Below are 17,181 nucleotides of genomic sequence, written 5' to 3' on the forward strand. Positions count from 1 at the left end.
CTCCTCCATACATCTGTGACCTCGACTCCTGGGACTTTCCTGCACGCAACCTCCGATCCTCACGAGATCTCCTTCTCTACTCCCCTCTTATCTCCTCTTCCCACAATCGCATACAAGATTTCTCTGGTGCATCACCCCTACTCTGGAACTCTCTACCGCAACATAGCAGACTCTCACCTACCATCGAAACCTTCAAAAAGAACCTGAAGACCTACCTCTTCCGGCAGTAACCACCGATCGACCAAACCACTGCACGACCATCTCTATCCTCACCCATCCATTGTAGATTGTGAGCCCTCACGGGCAGGGTCCTCTCTCTTCCTGTACCAGTTGTGACTTGTATTGTTCAAGATTATTGTACCTGTTTTTATTATGTATACCCCTCCTCATATGTAAAGCGCCATGGAATAAATGGCGCTATAATAATAAATAATAATAATAATATTAAAGGGTTAAATATTAGCAAGGTAAAAGAATATTAGCAAAAAATTATAGAGTGCAAACTTTTATTTTCCTCATTGTTATTTTATATTTTGTATTTTAATGCCTCTCCCCAGTTTTTAAGTACTGAGGAATGTAAATGCCATTAGTTGAACATTTTTCCAAACAATGATATCAACAATTTTTTTCTAACTTTTCATTTATGTCATTCAAAAACAAAAAGTGACAATATTTTATATTTTATTAGTTTTTAATATTGTTTTAATTTTAACTTTTCAAACGATTTCCAGTTTAGAAAACGATACACTGACCACATAATTCCTTTTTTTTATACAGTTATACAAATAATCTAAATACACGGTTGTGTTCAGGATGATGGCAAATAAGATTTAACTGTACATAAGGAAAGAAAAATATTATAAGCATATTTAGAAACCATAGAAATGTCTATACAAAACAAGCAAAAAATGGAATAAATCTTATATTTAAAGTATTGCAACAGTCCCACAGTTATATAACAAAAAAAAAGGTCTTTGCACAGTTCCTCACAATGCCCCATTACAGCTAAAGCAAGACAGCAATATAGATTTTTTTATTTTCCTTTTGCTTCTTTTATAAGAAAATGACAAATCTGAAATGCAACACAGAAATACAATTTGCACATTCTGATCAAAAATTACAAAATAAAAAAAAGAAAGAAAGATGTCTTATGAGTGGAGCAAAACATGGAGGACAAACACCGACCAACTGTATAAAATCCCATTGCACATTATTTTACTTAGTTGTTTCAAAAGTAAAAAAAGGTCTATTTACAAAGTATTTTGCACTTTAACTTAGAAAGAACGTGGGCGCTCTAGAATTGAACCGAGGTCTGATACTGATGTATCAAGAGAAATGCGTTCTGCTAGTGGAGACCAGTGCTCCTTCCTAGGCAGCGTGCTGTGGAAGTAACCAAAGCCTACTGTAAGAAACGCATTCACACAATGATTCCTCTGGCATGTTCAATCACCTGCGTTATAAAACTGTATGATACAAAGTTAAAAGAAAGAGAAAAAAGACTTTGTACATTGTAGAAAGATAGCAATACATAGGATAACCCCCAGCACTGATGGAGATGAGTGTTGCTCTGAATAATAGTCATATGAAACAAATCATAAAAATCATGAACGCAATGCAATCCAAAACAGCACCATGCACAATAGTTTGTAGTGTGAGAACACAGAGATAATAGCACCGGTCACCTCTGAACGCAATTCAAAACTGCTCAAGGAGCTGACGTAGATAAGGAGCCTTGGAGAGTTCCCGGCTCACTCGGGAGAGCTTGAAAAGTACTGGACAGTTGAGAGAAACGCATTGGATCTGTTGGTCACAGCAGCCCGTGCAATTCTTGCATAACTAGAATGGAAATATTGATATTGTGAGCTCCAGTGCTGACACTTGGCACAGTTTCACATCACATTTTCAGATTTTGCGGATTTCAATGGAGACAAACAATAGATGGAGAAATTATGAAAAGCACACATCAGCACAAAAATCGGTATAGTAGATTACCAAAATTGTGGAACAGGGAAAGGTTTGTGAAATAAACATTTAAACATTAACGTTTATAGTAGTGTAATTTGTTTCATCCCTGCACAGCTACATCTTTATCTTTTGAACCTGTCACTATTCGCACCTGGGTCATCTAATAACTAGTGATGAGCGAGTGTACTTGTTGCTCGGGTTTTCCCGAGCACGCTCGTGTGATCTCCGAGTATTTGTTAGTGTTCGGAGATTAAGTTTTCATCACAGCAGCTGAATGATTTACAGCTATTAGCCAGCTTGAATACATGTGGGGATTCCCTAGCAACCAGGCAACCCCCACATGTACTCAGCCTGGCTAACAGATGAAAATCATTCAGCTGCCGTGATGAAAACTTAATCTCCGAACACTAACAAATACTCGGAGATCACCCGAGCGTGCTCGGGAAAACCCGAGCAATGAGTACACTCACTCATCACTAGTAATAACCAGTCTCACTACCAGTTCAGTACATGCTCTCCTGTGCATTGCAAGACGAAGCCACATATCTGTTATTTTATATTTTGTATATTTAATGCATCCCCCTACTCTGTCCTTTGATTGACTCATAGATTAACTTCAGCTGCCATGTTGGTGCAGCACTCAAACACCTCCCTCAGCCCTTCAAGATTTGCCCTCTTTTGTAATTCTACATGTTCCTATTCGAATAAAGTTATTATATGCCTTTATACAGTGGGTACGGAAAGTATTCAGACCCCTTTAAATTTTTCTTTTTTTTCTCATTAATGTACACTCTGCACCCAATCTGGAATTTTAAAAAAATGAAATTTTGCAAATTTATTAAAAAAGAAAAACTGAAGTATCACATGGTCATAAATATTCAGACCCTTTGCTCAGTATTGAGTAGAAGCACCCTTTTGAGCTAGTACATCCATAAGTCTTCTTGGGAATGATGCAACAAGTTTTTCACTCCTGGATTTGGGGCTCTTCTGCCATTCTTCCTTGCAGATCCTCTCCAGTTCCGTCAGGTTGGACGGTGAATGTTGCTGGATAGCCATTTTCAGGTCTCCCTACTGCATCCTTGGAGCTCAGTCACAGTGATCTTGGGGGTTCTTCTTTACATCTCTCATCAAGGCTCTCCTCCCACGATTGCTCAGTTTGGCTGAATGGCCAGATCTATGAAGACTTCTGGTGGTCCCAAACATCTTCCACGAAAGGATTATGGAGGCCACTGTGCTCTTAGGAACCTTGAGTACTGCAGAAATTCTGTTGGAACCTTGGCCAGATCTGTACCTTGCCACAATTCTGTCTCTCAGCTCCTTGGCCAGTTCCTTTGACCTCATGATTCTCATTTGGTCTGACATGCACTGTGAGATCTTATATAGACAGGTGTGCGCCTTTCCAAATCAAGTCCTATCAGTTTAATTAAACACAGCTGAACTCCAATGAAGGAGAACCATCTCAAGGAGGATCTCAAGGACATGGACAGCAGGTGACTTAAATAGGAGTGTCTGAGCAAAGGGTCTGAATACTTATGACCATGTGATATTTTAGTTTTTCCTTTTTTATTAAATTTGCAAAAATTTCTGCATTTCTGTTTTTTTCAGTCAAGATGTGGTGCAGGGTGTACATTAATGTGAACAAAATGAACTTTTTGAATTTACCAAATGGCTGCAATGAAACAGAGGGAAAAATTTAAAGGGGTCTGAATACTTTCCGTACCCACTGTATACTCTAAAAAAAAGTGATATGGAGGTTATAGTCTATACAATGATTAATTGCCTTGTTATAAAACTCCGGACTTTCAGTGCCAATCTAGACCATCTTTGGGAGTATGACAGAAAAAAGGAGTGCTGACTTCAAAATATGATATACATTTATTTGAGAACAATACATATATAATTATATAAAACGTAATCAAAGGTGAACAAAGCAGGATTCCTATAAACACCCTGGGACCATATTAATAAGGGGTCTATATTGATCGGATATCAGAGAACAAACTATATTCAAGTATCCTACAATTTCATGGTAGCCAAACGTGTGTAAAAAATAGGCGATAAAGTGCATAGTGCATAAATCACAACATCTCCATAATCAGATCAGCATAGCTTACCCATAGTGGTATGCAAGTGCACTGTCTCCAGGGAAGCCCAGGGGACTGTTTTACAGGCACACAGGTTAAAACTTCCGAAATATCACTACACACAACACAAGTTTCTGATAATAATCTGTTCCCTTTAATAGTGGCCTATTTTACTGTCTTCGATCAAGAACTCAACCCAATTGTAAACATGAATTGTTTATGTGCAGCACATTTCATGGCAGTCCGTGTCCTGCTGAAATCAATATGTGCTCAGTAATCCAACTGACTGCATAGAAGATTGGACTATTACAGGGAGTAACAGAGCTTGGCATTAATACATTCCAAATAATAGTCTGCTATCATTACCTTGGCTAACTGGTCTTGTCTGTACTCCAATTCCCGGATTTCTTGATTGAGAATCACTACTACATGCTGCGGTTGACTCCTACATTTACTACAGATGCCATGCTGTGTCAGTTCATCACAAATAGGACAATGCAAGGTGGTGAAATACTGAGAGATTGTGCCTTTCCTTGTATCCAGTTCATTTCTCATTGTGGAGTATGCAGAGTACGCCTTCTGGATCTGATAAAAGAAACAAAATGCAGTTTTCTGTTAAAGGGGCTGTCTGGGCATATGGTAATGATGACGAATATGACGATAGCTCATGTATAGCAGATCGGTGGGGGTCTGGCACCCTGCTTCCCCACCAATAAGCGGATATTTGCTCCAGTGCTGGCCGGATGTCAACATTGTGAACGGAGCTGTGCTTATTCTGATCAAAGCGTAGCAGCGGCTGCGTCATCGGCTACTACAGGGCAGCTCCTATTCTTTGTATAAAAGTGTTGGTGCAGTAGCTGGCAACATCCATTAGCGGCTGCTACACTTTGCTCAGCAGCCACATTGTAAGTAATTCCACCAGGCTGGCGCCAAAGCATATAACAGCCAATTGGTGGGGCGCCAAGTGTGAGACCCCACTTATCTACTATTGATGAGCTATCATGTGGCTAGGCCACCAATACCATATGCAAAGACAGCACCTTTAAGTGGAGATATTTAGTGTGTGTGCAGACTTATTTAATGAGAAAAGATGCCCTTCCCAGGAAACATACTCAATAAGAAACCATTTGGTGACCATGAAAGGATATACAGTCAGTGAAAACAAATTTGTGAATTTCTTGTGAAGTTGCGGCAGTGTGATATATTACACTACTAGCTGAAGAGCCCGGCGTTGCCTGGGCATAGTAAATATCTGTGGTTAGTTATAGCACGTCACTTCTCTTATTTTCCCATCACGCCTCTCATTTTCCCAATCACATCTTTAATTTTCCCCCTCACATCTCTCATTTTCTCCCTCACACCTCTCATTTTCTCCCTCACTCCTCTCATTCCCGCCTAACACTTGTCATTTCGACCTCACATCTGTCATTTTCCGATCACTACACTATTTTCCCTCACTCCTCTCATTTTGCACTCACACCTTTTCATTTTCACCTCAGTATATACATGTTTGTCATCTCCCTTATATATAGTATACACCTGTATGTCATCTCCTGTATATAGTATATACCTGTATGTCATCTCCCCTGTATATAGTATATACCTGCTGGGTGTCATCTCCCCTGTATATAGTATATACCTGTATGTCATCTCCTCCTATATATAGTATATACCTGTATGTCATCTCCTCCTATATATAGTATATACCTGTATGTCATCTCCTCCTATATATAGTATATACCTGTATGTCATCTCCTCCTGTATATAGTATATACCTGTGTGTCATCTCCCCTGTATATAGTATATATCTGTGTGTCATCTCCTCCTGTATATAGTATATACCTGTATGTCATCTTCTATATATAGCATACACCTGTATGTCATCTCCTCCTGTATGCAGTATATACCTCACCAGAGAACGAAGCAAAAGAATCCCAAATACCATGATCATAAAATCATACAAACTTTATTTAGATCAATAATCACAAATTGTCATGTAACATTACTGCAATAACAGGCATCTAGCCCAAACAGATAGAGTGTAGAGGAAACTAGTGGTATGCCTGGGGAATATGAGGGAGTATATAAAGTCCAGGGTACAACCATAATAAATCAACCTATAACATTATTAACTCATAGAGCCGTTACAAAGTATCAAAAAGATCTCTTTATCAGAGTCCATAGTATTATAAAATGCAAGGCGCCATCATATCAAACAAAATGGACACTAATATACCGTCAATAGGCTTACCCATAGATCAGGACGGCTCCCTCAGATACCGCAGGCAGCCCCCTGGGGCTCATATTCCCCAGGCATACCACTAGTTTCCTCTACACTCTATCTGTTTGGGCTAGATGCCTGTTATTGCAGTAATGTTACATGACAATTTGTGATTATTGATCTAAATAAAGTTTGTATGATTTTATGATCATGGTATTTGGGATTCTTTTGCTTCGTTCTCTGGTGTTGTGTATGTTATGGAGCACCCTGAATTGTCCTGAGGATTTGGACTATAGTACTGGGGGAGATATACGAGTGTACTCCTGGCCACAAACATACTATAAGGTTTTTGAGTTTCTTGTGAAATGCAGTATATACCTGTAGGTAATCTGCTCCTGTATATAGTATATACCTGTGTGTCATCTCCTCCTGTATATAGTATATACCTGTATGTCATCTCCTCCTGTATATAGTATATATATCTGTGTGTCATCTCCTCCTGTATATATATGTACCTGTATGTCATCTCCTCCTCTATATAGTATATACCTGTGTGTCATCTTCTATATATAGCATATACCTGTATGTCATCTCCATCTGTATGTAGTATATACATGTAGGTAATCTGCTCCTGTATATAGTATATACCTGTGTCTCATCTCCTCCTGTATATAGTATATACCTGTATGTCATCTCCTCCTGTATATAGTATATATCTGTGTGTCATCTCCTCCTGTATATATATGTACCTGTATGTCATCTCCTCCTGTATATACTATATACCTGTATGTCATCTTCTATATATAGCATATACCTGTATGTCATCTCCTCCTGTATATAGTATATACCTGTGTGCAAGTTTTGTGTGAGGCAACTTTTGCATGTGTTGCAAATTTTGTTCATGTGGCAATTTTTCCGCGTGTGCAAATTTTGCGTGTGGCGAGTTTTCCATGAGGTGAGTTTTGCACTTGTGGCGAGTTTTGCGTGAGCCTAGTTTTTGCATGTGGCGAGTTTTGCGCGTGGTGAGTTTTGAGCAGCGACTTTTGTGTTTCGACTTTTATGTGGTGAGGTTGGTGTATGTGTGGTGAAATGTGTGCTGAGGGTGGTATATGTGTTCAAGCACGTGGTAGTGTGTGGCGCATTTTGTGTGTGTGTGTTCATATCCCCATGTGTGGTGAGTATCTCATGTCGGGGCCCCACCTTAGCAACTGATCGGTATATACTCTTTGGCGCCATCGCTCTCATTCTTTAAGTCCCCCTTGTTCACATCTGGCAGCTGTCAATTTGCCTCCAACACTTTTCCTTTCACTTTTCCCTATTATGTAGATAGGGGCAAAATTGTTTGGTGAATTGGAACGCGCGGGGTTAAAATTTCACCTCACAACATAGCCTATGACGCTCTCAGGGTCCAGACGTGTGACTGTGCAAAATTTTATTTCTGTAGCTGCGACGCCTCCAACACTTTTCCTTTCACTTTTTTCCCCCATTATGTAGATAGGGGCAAAATTGTTTGGTGAATTGGAAAGCGCGGGGTTAAAATTTCACCTCACAACATAGCCTATGACGCTCTCAGGGTGCAGACGTGTGACTGTGCAAAATTTTGTTTCTGTAGCTGCGACGCCTCCAACACTTTTCCTTTCACTTTTTTCCCCATTATGTAGATAGGCTACGTTGTGAGGTGAAATTTTAACCCCGCGCTTTCCAATTCATCAAACAATTTTGCCCCTATGACGCTCTCAGGGTCCAGACGTGTGACTGTGCAAAATTTTGTTGCTGTAGCTGCGATGCTTCCAACACTTTTCCTTTCACTTTTTTCCCCATTATGTAGATAGGGGCAAAATTGTTTGGTGAATTGGAACGCGCGGGGTTAAAATTTCGCCTCACAACATAGCCTATGACGCTCTCGGGGTCCAGACGTGTGACTGTGCAAAATTTTGTGGCTGTAGCTGCGACGGTGCAGATGCCAATCCCGGACATACACACACACACACACATACACACACACACACACATACACACATTCAGCTTCATATAGTAGACTAGCTGAAGAGCCCGGCGTTGCCTGGGCATAGTAAATATCTGTGGTTAGTTATAGCACGTCACTTCTCTTATTTTCCCATCACGCCTCTCATTTTCCCCCTCACATCTCTCATTTTCTCCCTCACAAGTCTCATTTTCTCCCTCACTCCTCTTATTCCCCCCTAACACTTGTCATTTCGACCTCACATCTGTCATTTTCCGATCACTACACTATTTTCCCTCACTCCTCTCATTTTGCACTCACACCTTTTCATTTTCACCTCAGTATATACATGTTTGTCATCTCCCTTATATATAGTATACACCTGTATGTCATCTCCTGTATATAGTATATACCTGTATGTCATCTCCCCTGTATATAGTATATACCTGCTGTGTGTCATCTCCCCTGTATATAGTATATACCTGTATGTCATCTCCTCCTATATATAGTATATACCTGTATGTCATCTCCTCCTATATATAGTATATACCTGTATGTCATCTCCTTCTATATATAGTATACACCTGTATGTCATCTCCTCCTGTATATAGTATATACCTGTGTGTCATCTCCCCTGTATATAGTATATATCTGTGTGTCATCTCCTCCTGTATATAGTATATACCTGTATGTCATCTTCTATATATAGCATATACCTGTATGTCATCTCCTCCTGTATATAGTATATACCTGTAGGTAATCTGCTCCTGTATATAGTATATACCTGTGTGTCATCTCCTCCTGTATTTAGTATATACCTGTATGTCATCTCCTCCTGTATATAGTATGTACCTGTATGCCATCTCCTCCTCTATATAGTATATACCTGTGTGTTATCTCTCCTGTATATAATATATATCTGTGTGTCATCTCCCCTGTATATAGTATATACCTGTGTGATCTCTTGTATTAGACCTCGTTAACACGTTATTTGCTCAGTATTTTTACCTCAGTATTTGTAAGATAAATTGGCAGCCTGATATAGGGATTTTTGTGTTACTCACCGTAAAATCCTTTTCTCCGAGACGCTCATTGGGGGACACAGGACTGTGGGTGTATGCTTCTGCCGCCAGGAGGCTGACACTAAGTAAACTTGAAAAAAAAAAGTTAGCTCCTCCTCCATCGTATACACCCTGACACTGGCTACCAGAGACTCCAGTTTGGTGCAAAAAGCAGTAGGAAAACAAAAACACAAAAAATAGTATAACAGCATAAATACAGAAACAAATGTGTGCAGACTAGACCAGGTCGCAGCCTTGCAAACCTGCTCTGCTGAGGCCTGGTGCCGAACGGCCCAGGAAGCCCCTACCGCTCTAGTCGAATGAGCCTTGATTCCGGCCGGAACCGTCATGCCCATGGAGCGATAAGCCTCCTGAATGGTCGCCCTTATCTACCTGGCCAAGGTAGATTTTGAAGCCGCGCATCCCTTCCTGCGACCCTGCGGAAGGACAAACAGAGCATCTGTCTGGCGAAAAGGAGCCGTACGGGAAACGTACCTCCTCAGAGCCCTCACCAGATCCAACGTATGGAGAGCTTTTTCTTCACGGTGCGCAGGTGCCGGACAAAAAGAGGGCAGAACAATATCTTCATTGATATGAAAAGATGAAACAACTTTCGGCAAAAAGGACGGTGATGGTCTGCGCACCACCTTGTCCTGATGAAAACGCAAAAAGGGAGGACGACAAGAACGGGCTGCCAGCTCCGATACCCGTCTTATGGACGTTATGGCCACTAAAAATACGACTTTCCAAGAAAGAAACATCAAAGAAACCTCTTGAAGAGGCTCAAAAGGAGCGTCCTGTAAAGCCCTTAAGACCAGATTAAGGTCCCAAGTTTCCAAAGGAGTCTTATAAGGAGGGACCTTATGAGCGACTCCCTGAAAAAAAAGTCCTGACTTGACGATTAGGAGCAATCTTGCGCTGAAAAAGAACTGATAAAGCCGAAACCTGCCTTTTAAGAGTACTAGGAGCAAGCCCAGAAACCAGGCCTGCTTGAAGGAAGGCTAGAATGTTTGGAACGGAAAAACGCAGAGGAGGCAGCCCGCGCTCTCTACACCAGGAAAGAAACACCTTCCAAGTGTGATAATAAATCCTGGTCGAGACGGACTTACGTGCACTGATCATGGTATCAGCCACTTCTTGAGAAAACCCAGCCTGAGTTAAAACCCAAGATTCAACGGCCAGGCCGTCAAACGTAGGACCTCTGAGTTCTGGTGGTAGATCGGCCCTTGAGATAGAAGATCCGGCCGATCGGGGAGCCGCCAAGGAGCCCCGGCGAGAAGTTGTACCAGGTCTGCATACCAGGTCCGTCGTGGCCAATCCGGAGCTATCAGGATGGCCGGCACTCTCTCTGATTTGATCTTCTTGATTACTCTCGGGAGCAGTGCCAGAGGAGGGAACAGATAAGCGAGACAAAATTGGTTTCAAGACAGTACCAGCGCATCCACAGCGATAGCCTGGGGATCTCGGTACCGAGAGACAAAACTGGGCACCTTGGCATTCAACTTGGATGCCATTAGATCCACGTCTGGAGTTCCCCAAAGATGGCATATCTGCAGAAAAACCTCGGGATGGAGAGACCATTCCCCGGAGGCTAGGCCCTGACGGCTTAAGAAATCTGCCGCCCAGTTTTCTTCGCCCGGAATGTGGACCGCCGAGATCACAGAGTGATTTCTCTCCGCCCAGAGTAGAATCTGTTTTACCTCCTTCATGGCTGCCTTGCTGGGTGCCCCCCTGGTGATTTATGTAGGCTACCGCCGTTGCGTTGTCCGATTGAATTCGGACAGGGCGACCCGCCAGAAGGTGGTGGAAACGCAACAAGGCTAGCCGGACTGCTCGAATCTCTAAGATATTGATGGGGATATCTGATTCCTGAGGAGACCAGCGTCCCTGAGCTGTATGATGGAAGAACACTGCTCCCCAACCCAGGAGACTGGCATCTGTTGTGACCACTAGCCAATTGGTTGGGGGAAAAGGCTTTCCCCTGAGTAGAGATGAGCTGTTTAGCCACCAAGCGAGAGCCTGCTTGGTCTGGAAAGACAACTGAAATTTGCGGTTGAGAGAGAGAGGATTTCTGTTCCATACTGATAGGATTGCACGCTGGAGGGGTCGAAGATGAAACTGTGCAAACGGAACCGCGTCTATGGTTGCCACCATCTTTCCTAACACCCTCATCCCGGACCGAATCGTATGAGGGTATGGTTGTAGAAGATTCTTCACTTCCCGCCGAAGGGCTAAGACCTTGTCCTGGGGAAGGATAGTTAGGGCTTGAGAGGTGTCGAAGATCATGCCTAAAAAAGAGATTTTTCGAGACGGCTGTAGGGAAGACTTCTTTAAATTTACCACCCAACCTAGACGGGAAAGGGTGTCCAGAGTGATGCCGACATTTTCCCTGCAAGATAGAAATGTCGGTCCCTTGATCAGCAGATCGTCTAGGTATGGCAAGACGACTATACCTCGGGAGTGCAGAATGGACACCACAGTCGACATGACTTTTGTGAACACCCTGGGAGCGGAGGCCAGTCCGAAAGGTAATGCCGTGAACTGGAAGAGTAGATTGTTTACGGCAAACCGGAGAAATCTTTGATGGAGCGGAAAGATGGGAATATGAAGATAAGCATCCTGAATGTCTACTGAGGCCAAAAATTCTCCCTTTTCCAGAGAAGCGATGACCGACCGTAGAGACTCCATCCGAAAGTGACGAACGCGGACAAACCTGTTTAAGAGCTTGAGATCTAGGATAGGCCTCACTGCTCCATCCTTTTTGGGGACTACAAAAAGATTGGAATAAAAGCCCTGAAACCTTTCTTCCTTTGGAACAGGAGAAATGACACCGCTGATACGGAGAGACTCTATGGAATTGAACAGGCTTTGACGAAGAGATTTGCACCTGGGAAGACGGGATGGGAAGAACCGGGGAGGAGGCAGCTGAACCAGCTCTATCTTGTAACCTGAAGATACGAGCTCTGCTACCCACTGGTCTTGGATTACCTGACACCAGACCTGGCGAAATAAAAGTAGACGTCCGCCTACTTTTTTGGAGACGTCCGGAAGAGGCCTCCAGTCACTTGGCCGAAAATCTTTGCGTCCTAGAACCTCTGGATCTAGAGGACTGGGGACGCATTCTTCCCCCCTGGCTGGCTGTATAAGGGGTCCGACCGTCTCGGTCCTGCTTGGGCTGACCCTGCGCAGGAGAACCTGCTGCTGGGGCCCATCTGACATAGCGAAAAGATCTGAAACGGGCCTGGAATTGGCGCCGAAAAGGCTGTCTAGCCCTCTGCTGAGGAAGAAACTTACGTTTCCCTCCTGTGGAGTCAGAAATGAGCTGATCCAGCTTTTCTCCGAACAAACGACCACCCTGATACGGCAGGGATGTAAGATTTTTTTTAGAGGTAGAATCAGCCCGCCAGGACCTTAACCAAAGGGCCCTTCTGATGGCAATAGCATTAGACGCAGCCGAAGAAGCACAATCTGCCGCGTCCAGAGATGCGTTAATCAGATAGCTACCGGCCATAGCTACCTGAGACGACATTTCAGCCAATTCTGCTGACACATTACCTTCTTGGAGAGCCTTAGATAAAGAGTCTGACCAAGAAACCATAGCCCTGGCAACCCAAGTTGCTGCAAAGGAAGGAAAAAGTGCTGAGCTTGAGGCCTCAAAGACGGAACGAGCCAAGCTCTTTATAAGACAATCCGTAGGATCCTTAATTGATGATCCATTAGGGAGAGATAGCAACGTGTTAGAGGCTAAACGGGACACTGGAGGATCTACAGAAGGATTTTCTGCCCAATCGCTACAAAGTTCCGAAGCAAAGGGATACCTAGCCTTCAGAGCTCTTTGCCCTGAAAAGCGTTTGTCCGGGTGCTCCCGATTGCGACAAATCAGGTCCTCGAACTCAGGATGAGAGGAAAAAACCCTATGGGCCCGTTTAGTCCGCTTAAACGAGACCTTATGATCGGAGGCAGAGACGAGCTCGTCCTCTATCCCCAAAGACTGATTGACAGCTTCAATTAGGCTGTCTACTGACTCCTGAAATCCAGGTTTATCAAAATTAAGAGACCCTTCCGACTCGTAGTCAGTCTCAACTTCACCGCTTTCTGCAGGGGAAGGAGAGCGAGATACGGAACTCCAAGATGCGGAAGCACCCGAGTGCCTGGGAGACGCTTTGCGAATCCGCTTTCCATGCGTCTGTCGAGTGAGAGCGCGGCCCCTGCAGGCCGAAGACTCCTGAGATCCCGAGGCCCTCCCTGAGACAGGTGGATTATCGGTCCCGACCGCCGGGGTCTGCAGAGATTTGATTGCTTCAGTAAGGGACGCCATGGATTGTGACAAGGACGTGACCCATTCCGGTGGGGCAACCACAGCGTCTGCCTGAGGGACCGAAGCTGGAGAGACTACTGGAGGACTGGCAGGGGGGGGCTCCTGGACACATTCAGCGTCACAGGCCTCACATAGGCGACTACTTTGGGCGTGCGGAAAAAGGGTACTACAAGATACACAACTGGAAAAAAGAACCGTGTGAGTCTTAACCTTTCTAGACATAACGATCCAAAATGCTATACCCAGGGCCAGAGACTGGGACAAAAAAGAATGCTTCAGCCAGATGCAGGAAGAAGCACTTACCCCAGTCCTGTGTCCCCACGAGTACCGAGATGGATCCTAAAGGCACGATGTGAGGCCCAACAAACGCTGTCTTAAATGTACAGCAGGCCTAAGGGGGAGGGACCGCCAGAGATGCTGCGGCCTGGAGCAGGCCCAAAGCCGGGGCTTCAATTTTCCCTCCTGTAGGGCACGGAGAGCCGGAACCGGAAATGACGCGCCGGAGGGGGCGGAGCCTCACAGCGCGGTCCGAAGGCCGGAAGTCCCGGCTCCAGGAAGTTGCCCCATGAGGAGAAGCAGCCAGGCAGGTCCGAAGCCTATGGGGGGATAGCGGCGCCGTACCTGCAGCGCTGCTCCAAACACCGTGCACCGCCGGACCACGATGCAGCGTCGCTGGTTCGTAAGTGGACATATCCTTCCAGCACAAACCAGTGGACAAAGAATCCACTGGATAGACGCCGACTGTTAGATTCGACGTCCCCGCCACTAGATCCCTCAACGAGGGGTAGAAAAAATGACGGTGCAGGAACCCTATCTCCATTATCCCCAGGATAAGGAGAGGGACCGTCACCACCCCAGCTAACACCCACAGGGGTGTAGAAATCAGGGGGAACACACGGACAACTCACGGGCACCTGTACAGCCTGGAGTCTATGTACCTCAGGGTGGTCAGGGCTAAGTCCGGTGAATAATCCCACGTAGCGGGAAAGGATACGTGGAGAAATATCGCACGTACTTGCCCGTTGATGGTTTGGGGAGATCGGACCCTCAAAAGGGTCCGTCGCCCCTTCAATCCAAAGGTGTTGAAAAATCGGGTCCACGATCCAGGACCCAGAGATGTGCCTCCTTGAGACACTAAGCATAAAACTGGAGTCTCTGGTAGCCAGTGTCAGGGTGTATACGATGGAGGAGGAGCTAACTTTTTTTTTTCAAGTTTACTTAGTGTCAGCCTCCCGGCGGCAGAAGCATACACCCACAGTCCTGTGTCCCCCAATGAGGCGAAGGAGAAAAATCCCCAGCCAACAGGAAGCCCTCCCCCTGGCAGTATATATTAGCTCACACATACACATAATAGACAGGTCATGTGACTGACAGCTGCTGTATTTCCTATATGGTACATTTGTTGCTCTTGTAGTTTGTCTGCTTATTAATCAGATTTTTATTTTTGAAGGCTAATACCAGACTTGTGTGTGTTTTAGGGCGAGTTTCGTTTGTCAAGTTGTGTGTGTGTTGGGTTGTGTGTGGGGACATGCATGTAGCGACTTTTGTGAGATGAGTTTTTTGTGGCAACATGCGTGTAGCAACTTTTTGTGTGTCGAGTTGCATGTAACAGGTTAGTGTAGCAAGTTGTGTGCAGCAAGTTTTGCGCATGGCGAGTTTTGCGCGTGGTGAGTTTTATGTCTGGTGCCTTTTGAGTATGTGTAAGTTTTGTGTGAGGCAACTTTTGCATTTGTTGCAAATTTTGTGCATGTGGCAATTTTTCCGCGTGTGCAAGTTTTGCGTGTGGCGAGATTTGAGCGGCGACTTTTGTGTTTCGACTTTTATGTGGCGAGGTTGGTGTATGTGTGGTGAAATGTGTGCTGAGGGTGGTATATGTGTTCAAGCACGTGGTAGTGTGTGGCGCATTTTGTGTGTGTGTTCATATCCCCATGTGTGGTGAGTATCTCATGTCGGGGCCCCACCTTAGCAACTGTACGGTATATACTCTTTTGCGCCATCGCTGTCATTCTTTAAGTCCCCCTTGTTCACATCTGGCAGCTGTAAATTTGCCTCCAACACTTTTCCTTTCACTTTTTCCCCATTATGTAGATAGGGGCAAAATTGTTTGGTGAATTGGAAAGCACGGGGTTAAAATTTCACCTCACAACGTAGCCTATGATGCTCTCAGGGTCCAGACGTGTGACTGTGCAAAATTTTGTGGCTGTAGCTGCGACGCCTCCAACACTTTTCCTTTCACTTTTTTCCCCATTATGTAGATAGGGGCAAAATTGTTTGGTGAATTGGAAAGCGCGGGGTTAAAATCTCACCTCACAGTATAGCCTATGACGCTCTCGGGGTCCAGACGTGTGACTGTGCAAAATTTTGTGGCTGTAGCTGCGACGCCTCCAACACTTTTCCTTTCACTTTTTTCCCCATTATGTAGATAGGGGCAAAATTGTTTGGTGAATTGAAACACGCGGGGTTAAAATTTCTCCTCACAATATAGCCTATGACGCTCTCGGGGTCCAGACGTGTGACTGTGCAAAATTTTGTGGCTACAGGAACACATGGGCTACTTGCACAGTGAACAAGTCTGTATGATCATGTTCACACACCACCAAGAAACCTGAAGACACAAAAGAGAATAGTAAAACCAAAAACACTCAGTTTGAAAAAATGTTGCAGTAATCCGCAAGTGCTAGTAAAAGATGTAAAAAACAGGGTATTTGGTTGATACGTTTTTTGCAAAAAATGTATACTAAGCTGCTCTACCAATCTTCACGGTATACCCTTATTATTTGTTCTACCCTGTATGCACACATGGATTTTTCCTCTCTGAACCCTGTTCACACAGGTTATATACAGATGATCAGGTTTTTAAATACATCAGATAGGGATTGCATACATTAGTTAGGACTGCTCTGATAAGGGTATACCGTGAAGATTGGTAGAGCAGCTTAGTATACATTTTTTGCAAAAAACGTATCAACCAAATACCCTGTTTTTTACATCTTTTACTAGCACTTGCGGATTACTGCAACATTTTTTCAAACTGAGTGTTTTTGGTTTTACTATTCTCTTTTGTGTCTTCAGGTTTCTTGGTGGTGTGTGAACATGATCATACAGACTTGTTCACTGTGCAAGTAGCCCATGTGTTCCTGTTTCCATAATTGTTCTCTTGTGTCTACAAGACTGGGGAGTTCCACCACTCCTCTTGGGCTATCTGCACAAAAGCTGTTCTACCCTGTATGCACACATGGATTTTTCCTCTCTGAACCCTGTTCACACAGGTTATATACAGATGATCAGGTTTTTAAATACATCAGATAGGGATTGCATACATTAGTTAGGACTGCTCTGATAAGGGTATACCGTGAAGATTGGTAGAGCAGCTTAGTATACATTTTTTGCAAAAAACGTATCAACCAAATACCCTGTTTTTTACATCTTTTACTAGCACTTGCGGATTACTGCAACATTTTTTCAAACTGAGTGTTTTTGGTTTTACTATTCTCTTTTGTGTCTTCAAAATTTTGTGGCTGTAGCTGCGACGGTGCAGATGCCAATCCCGGACATACACACACACACAC

The 17,181-nt window shown here is 44.0% G+C and overlaps 1 protein-coding gene across 1 annotated transcript in view; it reads right to left on the reverse strand.

Annotated features, from left to right (window-relative positions):
* Positions 1–672: 672 nt before the first annotated feature.
* The window catches only part of REV3L (REV3 like, DNA directed polymerase zeta catalytic subunit), a 291,259-nt gene continuing 274,750 nt past the window's right edge, over positions 673–17,181 (reverse strand). Inside the window, exons 31-32 of the mRNA XM_069726145.1 lie at positions 4,416–4,634; positions 673–1,836 (exon numbers count right to left, since the gene is read on the reverse strand). Of these exons, the coding sequence (XP_069582246.1) occupies positions 1,696–1,836; positions 4,416–4,634 (360 nt within the window). The 3' untranslated portion in view covers positions 673–1,695. The remainder of the gene's footprint in view (positions 1,837–4,415; positions 4,635–17,181) is intronic.

The sequence above is a fragment of the Ranitomeya imitator genome, chromosome 5 (genome assembly GCF_032444005.1).
Source record: "Ranitomeya imitator isolate aRanImi1 chromosome 5, aRanImi1.pri, whole genome shotgun sequence".
NCBI lineage: Eukaryota > Metazoa > Chordata > Amphibia > Anura > Dendrobatidae > Ranitomeya > Ranitomeya imitator.